Source organism: Notothenia rossii (assembly GCF_949606895.1).
Source record: "Notothenia rossii genome assembly, chromosome: 11".
NCBI classification, from domain to species: Eukaryota; Metazoa; Chordata; class Actinopteri; order Perciformes; family Nototheniidae; genus Notothenia; species Notothenia rossii.
Window position 1 is genome coordinate 38,784,575 of NC_136910.1, and position 18,699 is coordinate 38,803,273.

The window sequence follows — 18,699 nt, forward strand, 5'->3', positions numbered from 1 at the left end:
GCTTCTCAGAGTTTGGATGAGGGCTGTTTCCCACATTGTTTGGCTGTAGACTAGAGGGAAGGCTTCTGTTTGTAAAAGAAATGTATGCAAAGTTCAGTCTGTAACTTCAGGATCTTGTAACTTCACAACTAGCTTGGAGCCCATCAGGATCCAACCACAAGTATGACGTTGAAACATGAATCCAACAGTGCACATATATGTGAATGGAATTAACAGTGAAGTATAGCAGGCATTTCTGAAGCTTTTATCGTCACATATATTTGCATACTCGTAGATCTTGGACTTCCCTAAGTGAGGGTAAAGGCGAACTATTTTGGGAATTTTCCACATGGTAAAGGCACTTGTTTATGCTTTTGTTAATAAACATCTATTTACATTGTTAATTTGTATCTATACACTTTAAGTCCCCGTTTACACGGAGACGGAACAGAGACGAAAACTAAAACGAACCTTAGTCGATATCAAAAAAGTATTCCGTCCACACGGAATCGGCTCAACAAAACGTGTCCGTCCACACGAGACCGCTCAACCCACTGGAAACGCTTTAGTACATATGCCGGGCCTGTAAGTGGCGCTGTACTTCCGCCACACAATACACCAAAAGCAGCGAATAAGACCTCCCAAGCATGGTTGCCATGGTTACCTGGTTGCCCTTCTGTTTATTCTCCTTGGTGGATGTAGCAACATGTAATTCGTGTAGTTCTCCATGTCCACTTGTTGCTGATGTTTGTGTTAGAGGTGCTGTAGATGTTGCACTAACATCTGTAGCATGGTCAGTAGCGTCTGGAGCACGAAAGCAACACTGTGATCCGCCATTATTGTTGTTGTTGTTAGCGAAACTGGTTATTGGCTAATAGTTACACAAGCCTGATCAAAATCAAAATCTAATCAGTTCATTTTCAGACAGGTTTTTATATAAATGGATCAGGACAAAAAGTGAGCAAACCTTTTTTCCTGAAACTTTCAGAATCTCTTTACACAGAGGGGACACATGTTTATGTATAAAATACATGACAAAGTGTATTTTGCATAATAGGTGATCTTTAAGTTCCTATAGATTTACAATTATATAAAATATATACGTTTTGTACAAGATGCAAAATGTGCATGTGATAGGTATCTGAGAATGTTGCATACAACCTTATCCACCTCTACAGAAACAGCTTATCACAAGAATACACCCATACACCATACCCTGCCAAAACAAAAACCCTAGTAGCCAACACTATAGAAAAGTAGAGAAACACAGTTGGTTCTTTACACCGAGGGGAGTCAAAACGAAGTCAGAGAAACGCTGAGGGGCTGCTTGAACCTGTGCTTTCATAACTTTATGTGTGACTTTATGAGGAAATACATTATTGTTGACACGTGACAAATGCTCAGTAGAAACAACGTAATGCAAACTTAGAAAAATAAATAATTAAAAACAAATAAATGCAGAAAGCTAGCTATTAAAATGATCCGTCTGCCAGATTTCACTTTGCACTTTGAATACAAAAAAACATGTTTATGTCACGATAGTACTATAGAAAAGTGAGGAGAGCCTTAAAAGCGTCACACTTCATCCTCTGGGGAACATGAATGTCTGCACAATTTAAAGCCAATCCATTTAGTAGATATTTCACTGTATATATGAAAAATATGACATGTTGGTGGGTTTAAATGTCAATTATAACAGCTGAGATGTTTATAATATGTATATATATATATATATATATATATATATATATATATATGTTATGATGTCTACTACAGTATGTGTACCATCTTAGTTTAATTTGTTAGCATGCTGATCAGCACTAAGCAAAGAACAGCTGAAGCGGACAGGAATGTCCTCAGTTATGCAGAACTGGTTTTCAGTTGTTTTTGTTAAAAATGCACTCAACTGCATTTTTTGCACCATTCATTTGTGATTGGGTTTTGTAACTTGCGTACAATGTAAACAATTAAAAATAATTGACCTCTGTTAGATGCAGCGATCGATGCAGACACATTTATCTCTGAGTGGTCCTTGAGCCTTTTATTGCAAAACAGCCCTCCAACCCACCTGGAACAGCTGCATCAGGTTTGAACTGGACGCTTATCTTTACTGCATGGTTAGTAAACACTGAATTGAACAAACAAATGCTTTTTATGAAAGACCATGAAACAATTAAGCTTTCAAAGATTCTGCATATAACAATTCACAGAAAATTAAAAAAAAAAAAACTAGTTCTAAAAATAGAAGTTATTCTTTATATCAATCTAAAAATCATGACGTAATAGAGGTTATTGTATTAAAGCAAGTATGTTTGAAAGGAATTAAGAATGACACCCATATAATAAACATATTTTGGTCCTTATGTCCCACTAATATTGGATATTTTGTCATTAGATTATATTTCTCCTCCAAAACTTGATTGAATTAAGCCATAATTATATTGGACATTGCTGCTGTGATGTTAATATGTGTTATTGGATCATTTTGGGTGGATATACAGGCAATAAAGCAAACTTAGTGTTAAATAAGAGTATAAGCAAACATGGTGAACCAGCTTACAGTTCCAACAACAACATGTGGAGTGTATAGACTGCCACTATCTCTGGTGGGACTGCAACATGCTGCACTGTTTGCTTTTACACTCTATCTTTACCTGCTCCAGCACACACTAAGAGAGTATTGATTACCATAAAACTCTATGCATACTTTCATGATCCCATAAGAATGAATCTTAATACATTTATTTGGGGATCCCCTAACTTGATTGAAGTGCCATTATAAGGCTACATTTTTTTTGGGGGGGGGGGGGGGGGGGGGGTTGTGGCACTGAAAGCGTTAACGTGGCTCCGGGTTGTTCTGGGTAAAGTTTTTCCTTTGACTCGATCCTTGACCTGTGGGCGGGTCATCCCGGCTGTCAGTGCAAAAGAGGGATATTTGTAACTGAACCACACACGCCAGCAGGCAGGGGTCCACTTAGAGGGGGGCTGGTTATGCTTTAAGTTGAATGTATAGTTAAAAAAAAAAAATGTCGCGGATATTAAACCTTATCAACGGTCATTTGCGGAGAGATTTAGCCGCGTATCGAGGGATTGCTCTGCTGCCTTTAAGGACCATTTCCTGCACCTCAAGAAAACAAGCACAAGAGAGGTTAGTCAGTTTACATTTGATCAAATGTGCGTATATCTAACACTCTTTATTTGGGAAATTTGATGTAAATATCCAGCTATAAATTACGCGCAGTCTGTGCGTAAAGCTGCAGTTTCATGCAACTTTACGCACAAGTGTTTTTGCAGCATGTCATCATGTCACACACATGGTCAACATGGACTTGTCAGCTCTGGTTGCAGGCATGGCAGCATTGTAAACAGACAGCTGAGGTGCATGCCTGTGCCGTGTATATTCACCTGATGTCCATTTTCTTCTCTGCAGTGATGCACACACATTGGCTTTAAGGAAGAGATGGAAGGACACCGCAGACACTGTGATCATCGGTGGGGGGTGTGTGGGGGTCAGCGTGGCCTATCACCTGGCCAAAGCTGGCATGAAAGACGTGGTGCTGCTGGAGAAGTCTGATCTGACAGCTGGATCCACGTGGCACGCTGTACGTCTGCCAAAACCTACTTTTGTTTATTAAATACAGTAAATGTGATGTGGGATTAAGATGGCAAATGGCAAAGTGAGCTTCACATGGAGAATACCCAGTTGATCAGTGTCAACTATCACCAGTTTATTGTCTGCCTTTAACAATTATTTAAAACCAAAGTTCACCAAAACAAGTATCATCTTAATAAGTATTTTGTTTATAAAATGTCAGGAAATGAAAATCTAGGCAACATTTCTCTAAAGCCCAATGTTAAACTTGTTTGTTTTGTCAGAGCAACAGTCCAAAAACCAAGAATGATTCCCAGCAGGTTAAACTAGATCTGTAACTTGTGTTTTTTTTTAAAAACAATTTTATTTTTCAATAAAAGTAATCCTAAAGTGACATCCTTTTAGTTTTTCTTCAAGATCTTAAAACTAAAATATATTCAATTTAGTGTATTTTAAGTAAATCCCCACATTTAAAAAGCAATGAGACACTGAATGTTTGGCATTTTTACTTACTGATACAAATGACTGAAACATCTAATCAATGACTACAATATTTGCAGATTGATTTTCTTTTGAAAGAATGATTAATCAAGTAATGGAGCAATCCTCATAATTTGAAGGCTGGAAGTAGTGAATATTTGTGCTTTATGCTTGAAGAAATAACTGAATTGACCAACCTTCCCTCACTTTTTGCTTTTATTTTCACTTTTTCGAAATCCTCTTTAAAGTTTGTGAATAAATGGATTCACAATGTCTCAAATTTGAAGTTTTATATAATAACTTGGCATTTTCTTTATGAATAAAAGCAACATGGGTTGAATATCAGCCATTTATTACTATCAAATACATTTTCTATGCAAGAAATTCCAACTGACAATGTCCAATGGAAAGGAAAGTTAAAGCACAGAAAGGAGAGATCTTCCTCGACAGCCTCACTCAGTAGTGAAGCTGTTTACAGATATCTCTGTGTCAGTGGCATGGTTTCCATCCAGGCAGCTGTTACAAGTTCTCTTCTGAGGTCCACTCTTACAGCGTCCCTCATTCACTTCACTGAAATGCTATTTATATACGTTTGACATGTCAAAGGGGGGAGACTTACTCTTATTCAGTTACTCATCTGGGGGGGCTGGAGCCGATCCCAGCATGCATTTTGGGAGAGACTGCTCTAGGCACATGGACAATTTTAGATGCATGTTTTTTTGACTGTGTAAGGAAACACTGCCATGCTCTTTAAGAAGTATGGGAACAAAATAAAGATTGTTTATGTACTTCCAACTCCTTTAAAAAGTTAAAGTCAGTTTGTCACTTTAATCTCAATTCCTCTTACATTTGCAGCAGCTTGGGCAGAGAATTAAAGAAGCTAATATCTATATTTTTATACAAAGAAATGATCAAATGACATTGCAGGTGTAGTCCTTTTAAAGCATATCAAAGCTCTTTGTTGTGCTTTTACAGCTCACAGCAGCACTGTTTGAGTCCACTCTCAAAGCTTTTTTATCTATCATTTCTTTGTCCATTACCTGACAATTATTTCAGGATCAACCAACAATTATAAAATAATTCAAACCAGTGTTTCGCAAACCCAAGATGACTTTCTTAAACATGTCCACAGTGAAAATACATGTAGTTTTCTGTCATAAAGGAGGATATTATATTACAAATGTTACATTATTTTTCTTATCAAATATTTACCAATTAATCTTGTATTTGACAAATAATCCATACATCTTTTCAGCCTTAATTAGCAGATAAAGAACTGCATATTTCTTTGAGATTAGGTGAATACCAAAAATGGGCCAAAAGGAGAGTAAATATTGCACAGACATTCATCAGGTAGATGCAACACTACCTCAAAGAATGATAATGTTGCTCCAAGTCTTGCTGGATTTGTTTTCTGACTTCAACTCAGATGTCAGTGGTGTGTTTACAACTTCTTTCCCACCAAAACATTTGTAAATGCAACTTTAAATAGGAGTCTGTGTCCTTTTCCCCCACTATCATCCATCATGGTCTTTTCTGTGTTTCAGGCTGGTTTAGCAACATATTACCATCCAGGCATCAACCTCAAGAAAGTCCACTATGACAGCATTAAATTATATGAGAAGCTGGAGGAAGAAACTGGACAGGTGAGGTTCCTCGCTCCTCCTTCCTCACTTTGATGGTCGTTGTTTCTGAGTGCCATGATATTCATGTTGTCTTGTTGTCTTCAGGCAGTGGGCTTTCATAACCCCGGCAGCGTCCGTATCGCTTCATCTGCAGCTCGAGTGGATGAGATGAGGTACCAGATGACGCGCACACACTGGCATGTGACCGAGCAGTACATGATCGAACCGGAGAGAGTCCTGGAACTCTTCCCTCTGCTCAATATAGACAAGGTCTGTGCTAACCATCGAATATATCACAGTTTATATTCTAGATAATGTGATTCTCAAACTAATTATCTAAAAAAAAATAACACTTTCAAATAACCATCAGTGTAGACATTTCTGAAAACGTGTTTTTTTCCTGAGTAATTAAAGAAATAGAGGGAATATGTACAGTAGGTGCCTTTCTTCCAAAACTAAGACGAGCGGATTGATACCACTCTTACATCTGTCGATTGAATATGAAGGAAGAAAAGGATGGGAAAGTGGATCCATTTGGTCCAGAGCAAGATATCTTAACAACTACAGGCCAGATTTCCATGAAAGATGCTATCATTTCTCATGAACCTTGAAGATTATTCCCTCAGATTTCTTTTAAGCTCATGTCCTTTATTGGGGTACCAGCACAAGGTCAAAATGATCTTTGGTAAACAAGAATTTCCATGAAATACTCAGCATATTCAGGCATGCTCCCTCAGAGGCAGAGCCCTTTTCATTTGGGACCTTCCAGGGTGCCAAAATGTCAACCTTGCTCAGAGAAAAAATAACCCGTCATATCATCAAATATTAGGCCTGCATGATTTTTTTTTTAAATACAGTATTCATGATCCCCAGAAAAGTATTTCTTCTGTGTATATGTAGTCATAAACATTGTAGCCTGGAAAATGTTAGCACAATGAAGACACGTCCGATCATTGTTCCATTATTGTATATTATATTCTATTCAGCTGAAATTGGAAACTTCAAGTTTCTCTACATTCTCAGGTGTTGGCTGGTCTGTACACCCCAGGAGACGGTCACATTGACCCCTACTCTCTGACCATGGCTCTGGCTGCTGGGGCTCGTCTGTACGGGGCCCAAATATACAACCCAGCTCCGGTCACCGCCCTCAACCCGACCGCTGACGGGAAGTGGGACGTCCAGACGCCTCATGGGACCATCCGGGCCAATCGCATCGTCAATGCAACAGGTGTGTACTTGAAAACTCATATTCACAAGCCAAAGATAACGGTAAAAGTCTTGTGTTTATCCGAATGGAAAAATATTAAGGGTTTCTGACTAAATCTTTGGTTCAATTTTAAACAATAACAGGATTTAGAAATGCATCATTGTTCGGTTCAAGGACGACATTTTCTTTTGGACAATAAACAACGAAAAATTGTGGTAAAGAAAATAATACATGTTGTAGATAATACACTTTGTTTCGGGCTTGGTCATGTTTTCCAAGGGATTTCTAATTTAGGATAAACTTATCTACCATGTGACAGAAAGACTAATATATGGCGGACATAAGAATATTCCTTGGATGTTCTATAAGGTACATTTTTATATCCAGACATCATGCAAAATGTGCTATTTTTGTCATATTTCCTGCTAACACATAGTGGAAATGGTGGAAAGGTCCATGCTAAAATGTATCTATGTCTTCATCTGCTGATTAAGTCTCAATGCAGACATATCCTGCAGTCACTGCTTTATAAACCATGTTATCTGTGGACACTGCAGCAGGGGACCTTTGTCCACACAGACCAGTGATCACAGAGTTCAGACAAATTGGCTTTTGGCTTGCACTGGGTCATACCAGTTCTGAGGGGATCCTGTTGGCAACAACTCCTTTAAACCCTGCTGCTGTTCCTTGTTTACCTGTCAATGTTCAGGAATTTATTTCAGTCATCTATCAAGGAGATTTTGTAACTTATATAGGTCATGCATATTTGTCCTTAGTCCCCTTTTCTCTGCAGTATCAAACAGAGTTAGATCAACTAAGAAATAGATGGCAACTGCTGTTTAACCTTCGATACTAAATACTGTAAATCCATGGATCAGATTACGTTTAAAATAGAGTTTAGACATTCACTGCAATGCAAACATCTTTGTCCACTTAAATGTCCAATACACTCCACAAGCATTACATCTTACATCGCACCATACAAAACTGTGGAGGAACATTTATATATCTCGTTCACATCTTGTTGTTATTTATTTTCTGCCTTGGGTTTGCACATTCTGTACTCTGGTTGGAGCCAGAGTTACTGTGAGTTGCGGGTCCTGCTGGCCTTTTGCCTTCCCTGTGTCCGATAGCCAATCCAAACAGGCCAGAAGTTCACATTTGATCCAATCTTGAAGCAGCAGCACATGCACACCTCCCAACAAACTTCTTTTTAAAGCATTTTCCTGCTTTTTGTTTCCAGGGACTGAAATGTAAATTGGTAGATTTAGCAACTTTGGGTTTTTTCGCATGCATTATCGTCCAACAGTTACCAATTATTGGACAGATATACTACGTTTCAATGTTAATATGAAAAGGTAAATGTAGTCACTTGTGTACATGTTTTTGTAATTTAAAGATAAACAACCCATTCGTGGCTGCAGAAATAGCTCCCATAATAGCATGGAGATAATGACTCCCAAGATGCAACAGCAGAAACCTCAGTCTTTTTTTTAAGCATTGTGCTCATGTTGCATGTGACAGTTGTTTTGTTGAGCTTGCATAACACCAACCATATTTGGTTAAACTCTCTCTCTGCTACTATCTCACTTCAATTGTATACTGCAGCTCGTAAAAAGCTGTTTCCAGAACCTTATTCAAAGTTATTTTGTCCAGCTAACATCTTATTTTCACACATTGTGTGACTGTTGAAACTGAGACGTAGTCTGGAATTGTTTCCTCTTATTTCCAATAAAGTTGACCGATGACCAAAATTAAGGTCAGAGGTTCCCTAGATTGTGACCCCATCGGATCAGTTTCTGCACGTCAGCCTTGTTTTGACCATTTTGTGGAGAGTAACAGCACTCTTCAAGCCTGCAAACCGATAAATGTTATCAATCATAAACTTAAGCAAGTGGTAGAAACAAACACTCAGATCTTGTACTTCAGTAACTGGAGCATTACCACAAGAAAAAGTATAACATATATTTAAAGTACCATAAGTAAAACTACTAATGATACAGAATCCTCCATTTTACAATCATATATGTATTATTTTATAATTGTTAAAGAAATATTGTAGTAGTTGCAGAGTTGCAGCTGCTAAAAATGGGGCTGAGTAAGTACTTTTTAAACTGATGAGTAGCTTGTTAGTTTACTCCAGTTATCATTTTATTATTATTTATTTTTATTTAACCTTTATTTAACCAGATAAAAGCAATGAGATAAAATCTCATTTGCAATGCTGACCTGGCCAAGAAGGCAGCAACGTTACACATAACACAAACATATAAAATACAGAGAACATAACTAAGAAAACAAAAGACGAAAAAGCAGTCAGTACATTTTTCACATTAGGACAGTAAGAAAGGTACTACTTATTACTGCAAGAGCAGCTGGTGGTAAGGACTTCAGACGACTTCAATTTAAAACATGCTATTGAGACAAGTGCCCTCAGTTTGAGGGTTGATTGAAGTTCATTCCAAGACCAAGGACCATAATAAAAAAGACTCCTTTTCCCAGCCTCAGTCAACTAAGTATCAACTAATTTGTACCCCTAATAAAGGATAATTTGTGTGTTAATTATATTTTGCTCAGGTTACAGATGATCAAACTTTTTTTTTTTAAATCTTATTGTTATTTATATTTTTCATCTTATTTGAACTTACTCCCTATATTTCCAGATACCCTATGGCAACGTACCACATAATTCCCCCTGGTTTGGAACCAATTCCATATCCTTGGATCTTCTGACCAAATATTTAACTAATTATTAAAAGTTTAGGGACATTTTCTTTTGTTGAAAATCATTCATTTATTCAATCCTTTATTTGAGACTTGATATCAAAGTGAGATCCTCATTTTCATAATTCCGAGCATGAGAAAAGACATTAAACAATCCATCAGTTAACCTTAAAACAGATCGAATTGAACAGAATGGCTGGCTGATATTGACAAAGCACTTTGTGTTTCAAAGATTTGTTTATTTCTGTGAGCTTGTTAACCTCTATTCCTGGGTCACTCAGTGAAAAGGGTCCTGTGTGCAGCCCAGCTCCTGCCTGAACTGCCTGGATCTTATCTGGAGGTTGTGTGTTCATGCACCCCTACCTCATTGCTCACCATGAGATAAAGTTCACATATGGTGCACACGTAGAATTTAAAGAGGACATGTTGCAGAGTTAATAACCTGCGGGCTTTTACCCCAACTAACATCCTGCAGCTTAATACATGTAAGATACATTTGTGTTTATATCAGAAGACAGCAGGTCTCACAGAGGCTGATGGTGTAACCCAACATATCTGAGCTTTGGCTGTTAATATATGAACCAGCTGGTGAACATTTAGCAGCAAATAGCACATGTTCCCTTCTGTATCTGCTGAATGAACTGCTGAAATCGTGCAGCTGTTACATAATGTGCTTGACAATAAAACGCTGAAGCTCACTGCAGCTATAAAACTAAATGATTTCCTGCATTTACATTTTCTGTAATGGTTTTAGCCCATCGGAGGAACATACTGTACATTAAACACTGTACATTTAACCATACAACATTGTATGTGAAGTCCCCTGTGATGTTTTTTTGTGCTTTTCTATGAATGCGTTTATGCGCTTCATTTGAAACCGGTTGGAAAGTCTGATCATTGTCTGTTATGTAGTTACTGAATCATGTTTTTTGAAATGATTTACCTTTCCCTTTTAATGAAATAGGGGCGTCACAGTAAGTTCTTACTTACAAACACATTCATTCATCAAAGTTTGTGTATCCACCGGGAGACATAAACCCTTTTTTAAAGGTCCAATAACACCACTGAGGTAATGGAGACGGCCATCCAAAGCTGCCAAACTACTGGAACAGTGAACGCAGTTAGAAGAAGTTGCACAAATATGGGAATACGCTTATTAAAAGAGTTGGATGAGAAGACCAATACCATCATTATATGTGTTGGATATGAAACTAAAGCCAGCTTTGTTTAGCTTTGATTGAAGACGAGAAGCAGAAGTCGTTATCCTTAGAAAAGGCTATAGTCTTCTAGCTGCAGCTTAATGTATGATAGGGCTGTCCTTTTCTCATGAAATAAATTGGACTCAACCAACACAGCATTACTCACTTATCTTCTTGGTTAATTTAATTTCCCTCTGTTGTTTTTTTTAAGGTTTCTGGGCCCGGGAGGTGGGTAAGATGATTGGGTTTGAACACCCCACCATCCCAGTGCACCATCAGTACATTGTCACAGCAACAGTCCCGGAGGTGAAGGCTCTGAAAACGGAGCTGGCTGTCATCAGGGATCTGGATGCATCTTACTATCTGCGCCAGGAGAGAGACGGCTTGCTGTTCGGCCCGTATGAGAAGATGGAGAAGATGGTGCTGCAGGACTCCTGGGTCAGAGATGGAGTGCCTCCAGGTCTGTCTGCCATGGACACATTTGTCTTAAACCTCTTTTATTTATTTAAATGAACCTTCTTTGTTTGGCTGCTGCAGGTTTCGGTAAGGAGCTGTTTGAGTCTAATCTCGACAGGATAATGGAGCACGTGGAGATGGCCATGGAGATGGTCCCTGTGCTGAAGAAAGCCGACATCATAAACATTGTGTCTGGACCAATCACGTACACCCCTGACCTGCTGCCCATGGTCGGACCACACCAAGGGGTTCGCAACTACTGGACTGCCATCGGCTTCGGGTATGTGATTGGTAGATTGGTTAGCATCTTTGGGGATTAAAACCTCAGGAATAAACCTTCAGGATAAGGGCATGATGAAGACCTGAACACTGACAGGTATAAACCAACTTCTAATGCAATATTCACAGAAATACTCACCTCCAAATTCTTAATTCTTAATTCTGCGTTAATTGTACAGTTTATCAGTTGTTATATGCTGTTATTGTTTATTTATTAATCAAATTGTAATCTTAAAGAAAAAGTTGATTTCGGCATATCTTTTTGTGACCATTGTAATCAAGTCAGTTTGCGTGCAACCATACTACAACCAAACGAGGCTAAGGGACCTTTCCAAGATTTAATTTGACAAAAGAGTGCTCAACTTTGACAACTTTGAAAATCTCCTGCCAATAGAGGGGACAGTTTAAATTGGGCAGATTCATAATGTTCAAAGCTTTGGGCTATTTTCAGGTATGGAGTCATCCATGCTGGCGGTATCGGTAAGTTCCTGAGTGACTGGATCGTACATGGAGAGCCTCCCTACGACCTGATCGAGTGCGACCCTAACCGCTACGGGAAATGGGTAGAAGTGCCTTTCCTGTGCGACAAAGCTCGAGAATCCTATGGCTTCAACAATGTGGGTAAGGATTATTCAAGACGCACGTTCATTGGACAAAAACCTTGCATTTTTACAGTCATTTCACTTTTTAAATGTCTCTTCTCTACTGTGTCCAGTTGGTTACCCAAAGGAGGAGCGGTTCGCCGGTCGACCAACTCACAGAAAAAGCGGCGTCTACGAGCTGCTGAAGGACCAAGGATCCATGGGCTTTCACGCCGGCTGGGAACAACCTCACTGGTTCTACAAACCTGGAGACGACACCGGATACAAGTACGGCATCCAGTTATAAGAGCAATATTACATCAATATACAGAAATAGGGATGCATCCCATCCCTATCTTGGACCTGAACCGGCATTTTAATGAGTTAACATTTGAATATGGGTTCCCCAGCTTTTGTTCTACAAACCTAGAGATGATATCGTTAACTGCAACCAGTACCAGAACTAGTATGGAGTGTTACTTGTGCTTTTTTTAGAAATCTGAAATAATGTTTTAGTTGTTTTGATTGGCGAGAAGCCTTCAATCACTATTTTAGACCTGGTCAGACATTTTAGGAAGTAAACAGCAAACAGTATGTTCCCCAACCACTTTTTAGCTTTTGTTTTGTAACAGCTTTTAATTTACAGTATTGTTCGCAGCTGTTGCAACCCTTTAATAAACGAGCATTCCTGCACTCGAGCAATCAGCAATGCATAAAGAAAGACGCTATAATACATTCTGCTGGAGATATATGCATGTCAGAATAAATGTTAAAGGACACATTGTTCTTGGCACAAAGCAAAGACGCATGCTCTCTCGCTGCTGACTCTCAGTTAATGCAAAGGCGAGCCCACCATACAACATCGTCTAACTCTGAGCAGCAGCCCCAGAGAACCTTTTAGATACCTCACTGGGAAAGACAACAGCTGCTGAAATTATTCAACACATGCAGATAACTGTACATAATTGCATGAGACACATCTCAACCATATGTCTCAGTCTCAAATCACAGCATGACATTATTTAAAAACCGCACCCTAAGAGATTTACTGTTGGGAGTATTGCCAAAACTGCGGGTTTAGAAACCCGTTGGCCCGCTCAGTAGTTGCTTGGTCCATAAGTGTGACTTTGACGATTGTCTTCGTTAAAATATAAAATCTGCAGTAATAATAGTACAATGCAAATGTTCCCCCCCCAAGCATTCGTTTGGCTATAGACAATGGCACTGTTTGTTGGTTGGTGCACCACTGTCGTACAGACTTAATAGATCATTTTAGTCGTACTTTAAGATGAATTATAATCTCTTTGGGGGATTTCTTTAGTTTAAATCTAGCCCAATCATCAGGTAAACATGTTTATTTGTCAAATATTGATTTTTTCCGATATACTTGCTGAACTAATGACATTCCCACTAGTACTTTGTGTTTAAAGCTAACTATCAAACGTTAGCATGCTCATACGTTAAGCTAAAATGGTGGACAAGGGAAACATACCTGCTTATTGTTAGTATGTTAGCATTCTGACATTAGCATTTAGCTCACGTCGAAGAACACTAACTCTGACTTTTATTAATATGCGATGATATATATATATATATTTCTAATATATATAACATGAGAAAGGGCTTCTGTTAGAACAATATGAATCATTACTTCCACATCAGTTTTGCATTATGTGCCAACCAATAAAAAAGGTCCAGTAACAAATGTTGTAATTTATATAACATCATATACAAAGCGATCTCTTTTTATTTGTGATGTACTCAGGCCCAGTTTCCGTCGCACAAACTGGTTCAGACCAGTCGGCCGGGAGTGCAAGCTGGTGATGGAGAAGGTGGGAGTGATCGACCTGACGCCTTTTGCCAAGTACATCGTGAAGGGGAAGGACTCACTGAAGCTGCTGGACCGCCTGTTTGCCAACACCATGCCCAAGGTAGAGCATGAGTATACTTTCATTAACATCAGTGTTAATAGTTTGAAGCACATTACTCTGTCTGACTAATTCTCTGTTTGACCTGTGTGTCTTCAGGTGGGCCTGACTAACATCAGCCACATGTTGACACCCAATGGGAGAGTCTTTGCCGAGGTCACCATCACCCAGCTGGCACCCGGAGAGTTCCTGCTCATCACAGGCTCCGGATCAGAGGGTCATGACCTCAGGTGAAACCATCAACACATGCTTTATTTTAATCAAGTTAATCTGGCTAGCAGAAGCTAATTTAGGACTTAAAGTGAGCATTTTTTCTCATAAAACTGCTTTTAAGATAATTAAGATAATTTATAACGTTTTCCCAACTGATATATCGTCTTTTGAAAATATTTGTTTATTATATTCCCATTTCAATTTGTTGTTCAAGAGATGTCCTCAATGCTACTGAACATAGAAACACACATTACTTTCTCTTAGGGTGTAACAACTATATATTAATGTTATGGATACCAGTTTTTATTATTTACACTTTATCAAGAGGAATCATAATTTGTTTTTACTGAAGGGTAGCTTGTGAATTTACTCCAGGTGTAACTAAAGTCTGATTTAAGTGGTGATTATATTTCACATCATTAATCCAAATCTTTAGAGTAGCCAAAGGTATTAAATGAATGTAGTGGAGTAGAAGTACAAAGTAACGTAAAATGTAAATACTCAAATTAAGTACAAGTACCTAAAAATGTACTTAAGTACAGTGCTTGACTAAATGTACTTAGTTACTTAACACCACTCACTATATACCAGGGTAACATGCATAATACCTCCCACAAGGTTCAAGGTTAGTTTATTTGTACAACACATTTTAAGACACAGAGGCAATTCAAAGTGCTTCACATAGGCATTTAACACATAATAAAATAAAATAAAATTAAAAAAAGGCAATCCATAAAAGCGACAAAATAATGGTTGCAGCTACAAGTGCAATGATAAGGCAAGGTTATAGCATCTTGGGATAGGCAGCATTAAGAAGAAAGGTTTTTAACCTTGATTTAAAAGAACCCAGGTTTGGGGTGGATCTCAGATTTCCAGGCAGCTTGTGGTGCATAAAAACTAAAAGCTGCCTCAGCAAATGCAGTTCTGACTCTGGGGTCAATGATTAAACCCTCTACTGATGATCTGAGAGCTCTGGCTGGCTCGTAACAGTGCAGCATCGCTGACGTGTATTTGCTTTGTATGTTGAAAGTACGATTTTGAAGTGTATCCTTTGTGTAATAGGAAGCCAGTGCAGATTTTTGAGACACACACGTACAAACATTCATTATTGTGATGTTTGTTCTCAGACACACACACCCTTAGGCCAGAGCTTTGCTGAACTCTCTCCCAGTCTGTTTAATACTGCAGAAACTTAAAACCTTATAGCAGCTGTTAACACTACTCCCCTCCATTTGCTCCAATCAGGAGGCAGTAAGTTAACACTCTCTCTACCTCAGTTTAGTGCTCTGTACCGGCCTCTAGTGGCGACAGCACCAAACTACAGATGAAGGGTTCATGGAGGTCACATCATGTGGCACAAAGTGAAATATTTAATGTGGTCAAGTAATAATGCTACTAAGTTATGTTAACAGTCAGTATCCCTGAGGTCTAACAAATGTATCAATGGCATTTATTTTATTTACAGTATTTTACATTTATTTTACTAATAACGTAGTCTATATCTACCCTACCTTTGTTGGCCCATTTCCTTATATCTGCTAGGACTGAAACCAACCATTTATATCTTTATCGAATATTTTTCATATTGAATGCTATGAATCGTTTGGTCAGAAAAAAGGGAAAAATTTCAATTTTTGATGATGTCTTTTTTTTTGGTACAAAACCCAAAGATAATTAGTTTAGTATTAGTCCAGCATTTTAACGATTAATCCTAATTGATTATGCAGGATAGCATTAATGAGACAATATAAGAATCTTTCTCCTGCATGCTGAGCGTTTTCTCTGTGGACTTACTCAGGTATATAGAGGCAGAGGCTGCAGATGGTGGTTATGACGTGGACATTACTAACATGACAGAAGATATCGGCGTGTTGGGCATCGCAGGACCAAACTCCCGCAAAGTCCTGCAGAAGCTGACGGATGAGGATTTGAGTGATGCTGGATTCAAGTTTCTCCACTGTAAGGTCATCCAGCTGGCCGGCGTCTCTGTCCGGGCCATCAGGATCTCCTACACAGGTACTCCACACATTGTGACGTAATATCCTGTTTCTACAATATTCTACCAGAGGAACAGCAGAGTTTTAGTTGAATTCAAGTTAAAAAAAAACCTATGACAAATAAAACCGAGATAAAGATATTACACCTGCAATGTGGTAAAGTACCCCCTCTAGTGCATATCAATGTATCTTAGGTTTGTTTTCATTACATTGGAGATTCTGTGCAGCTTCTTTGAGCACTGCAAAAGTGCTATTTAAATGTTAAGTTACTTCAACCCCAAGAAATCCTATATAAATCTTCTATAATTACCTACGGCTTGTATTTCTTTTTTTCTATTTCAAAACTAGACAGAATAAGGCACAAAGATAAAATAGTGAAGTCATATTATTTCCTATGGAAGCCCATTTCTGTTAACAGACCAGTTATTAAATATTAGGCATGCTAAAAATAAGAATACCGGCCATTTTGGCAGATTTATCAATCGCGTATTTATAAGTGCTAAGTGTCTCAACATACTCTATGGGGAAATTCTGCATTTGCGTGTGTGTTTAGGTGAACTTGGTTGGGAGCTGTACATCGATCAGAAGAACATGGCGGCTGTGTATCAGGCCATGATGGAAGCAGGAAAGGACCAAGGCATCGACAATTTTGGCACCTACGCCATGTCCTCCCTCAGACTGGAGAAGGGCTTCAGAGGCTGGGGAGCAGAGGTACACACACACACACACACACACACACACACACACACACACACACACACACACACACACACACACACACACACACACACACACACACACACACACACACACACACACACACACACTGAGGTTATGACTTTTGGCTGATTTGGATGTCTGCAGATGAACTGTGACACCAACCCTCTGGAGGCTGGACTGGAATATTTCATCAAACTGAACAAGGTAACCCTCCATCTCACCTTTATCCATTTTTAACATACAATCATATCCAATTGTCCTTAATTTATTATCCCTAAAACCAGGAATAGGTTCTGAAATAAACATTTGCTGCATTATTCATGAAGCTGGCAACAATTTTAATCTGATTCCGAATTCAAGACTTTCCTCCTCTGATAGCATTTCACGTCACTCTTAAATAATTTCATGTCTGTAAATGCGTCTTCAGTTGGATCATCCACACTTGTTTCTGTGTTTGTTCAGCCTGCTGACTTCATTGGCAAAGCCGCCCTTCAGGAGATCAAAGCTAAGGGTCTGAAGAGGAAGCTGTCCTACCTCGCCCTGGACACAGATGATGTCGACCCCGAAGGCAACGAGACCATCTGGCTCAACGGAAAGGTTAGCAACAGCGGAAGATTTCCAATGATCCAGTTTTATTATAAATGTCAGGATGTGTGTTTCCAATATCAGTACACCGTGCAGAGGGGGGATCATGTAGATTAAGAAATGTTTGATTAACTCAATTTTGAATACAAGACATAATGTATCAACTATACAGTATACTTGATGTGCCAATTTTGGGGGATTGGTGGAATAGCCGTTGAGAAAATAAAATACTTTAAATTGTTAAACTTTTTGGTAAACGTGACGTTGATGGATACATTTGGGCGAAATTGTTCTGTTTTTTTTAATATGTATCTTATCTCTTCTGTTCAGGTGGTAGGGAACACGACCTCCGGAGCATACAGCTACACCGCCCAGCAGAGCCTTGCGTTCGGCTACCTGCCTCTGGAGCTGTGCTCGGTGGGGCAGAAGGTGGAGGTGGAGCTCCTGGGGAAGAAATACCCCGCCATGGTCATCCAGGAGCCCCTAGTCCTCACAGAGCCCACCCGCACCCGGCTGCAGAAGAAAGCCAAGGGAAAAGCATAAAGGGTCCTCAGTCAAAGGAGAACGGTTTTACTGTGATGTATCATGAAGGGTCTTATGAAAACAAACATTTTTGCTCCATGTTCTAAACTGTTTGTGGTCAGTTTAGGGGAAAAAAGGTCACATCACTTCACAATTTCCTCTTCCTGTTTTGTTTCTGGACAAAGGGAGAACAGATTGTGATAGTGAATAATGCATCTTATGAATGTGTGTTTTAGTTACATGGAAATAATAAGTGTTTGTTAAATGTTCTTGCACCATAATGTCTTAAAGTGCTGGAAGAGTAATCCACTTTTTGTAATTCCTTGAATGGATTTGATTGTTTGAAACGTTTGAAGCTTTTTTATGCAGGATACTTGATTTTTTTATGAAATATGCAAAAAAAGACGATGCTGCTGCTTTTAGAAATAAGAACATGTTGGGAGTGTGGCAAATGGGACAAAGTCTTTAAACACTATCAACAAAACAAACAAACGCTTTCAAACTTGTAAAATATTGTAAAATCTGCTCTTTTGCCTGTTATTGAATTGTTTTACATTATTACCTTCATAATTAAAGCTATGAACTCTGTGCCTTGTATTAGGTGTTTGCGGG

At 38.8% G+C, this 18,699-nt stretch overlaps 1 protein-coding gene across 1 annotated transcript; it reads left to right on the forward strand.

Moving 5' to 3' along the window:
• The first annotated feature begins 2,908 nt into the window (after nucleotides 1-2,908).
• dmgdh (dimethylglycine dehydrogenase) lies at nucleotides 2,909-18,684 on the forward strand. The gene is made up of 16 exons (XM_079657465.1): nucleotides 2,909-3,127; nucleotides 3,410-3,581; nucleotides 5,599-5,697; nucleotides 5,782-5,946; nucleotides 6,700-6,904; nucleotides 11,018-11,266; nucleotides 11,344-11,542; nucleotides 11,993-12,162; nucleotides 12,257-12,410; nucleotides 13,888-14,053; nucleotides 14,150-14,280; nucleotides 16,062-16,279; nucleotides 16,814-16,971; nucleotides 17,125-17,184; nucleotides 17,443-17,577; nucleotides 17,896-18,684. The coding sequence occupies exons 1-16, from the start codon at nucleotides 3,006-3,008 to the stop codon at nucleotides 18,106-18,108; spliced, it is 2,616 nt and encodes an 871-aa protein (XP_079513591.1). The 5' UTR covers nucleotides 2,909-3,005; the 3' UTR covers nucleotides 18,109-18,684.
• The last annotated feature ends 15 nt before the right edge of the window (nucleotides 18,685-18,699 follow it).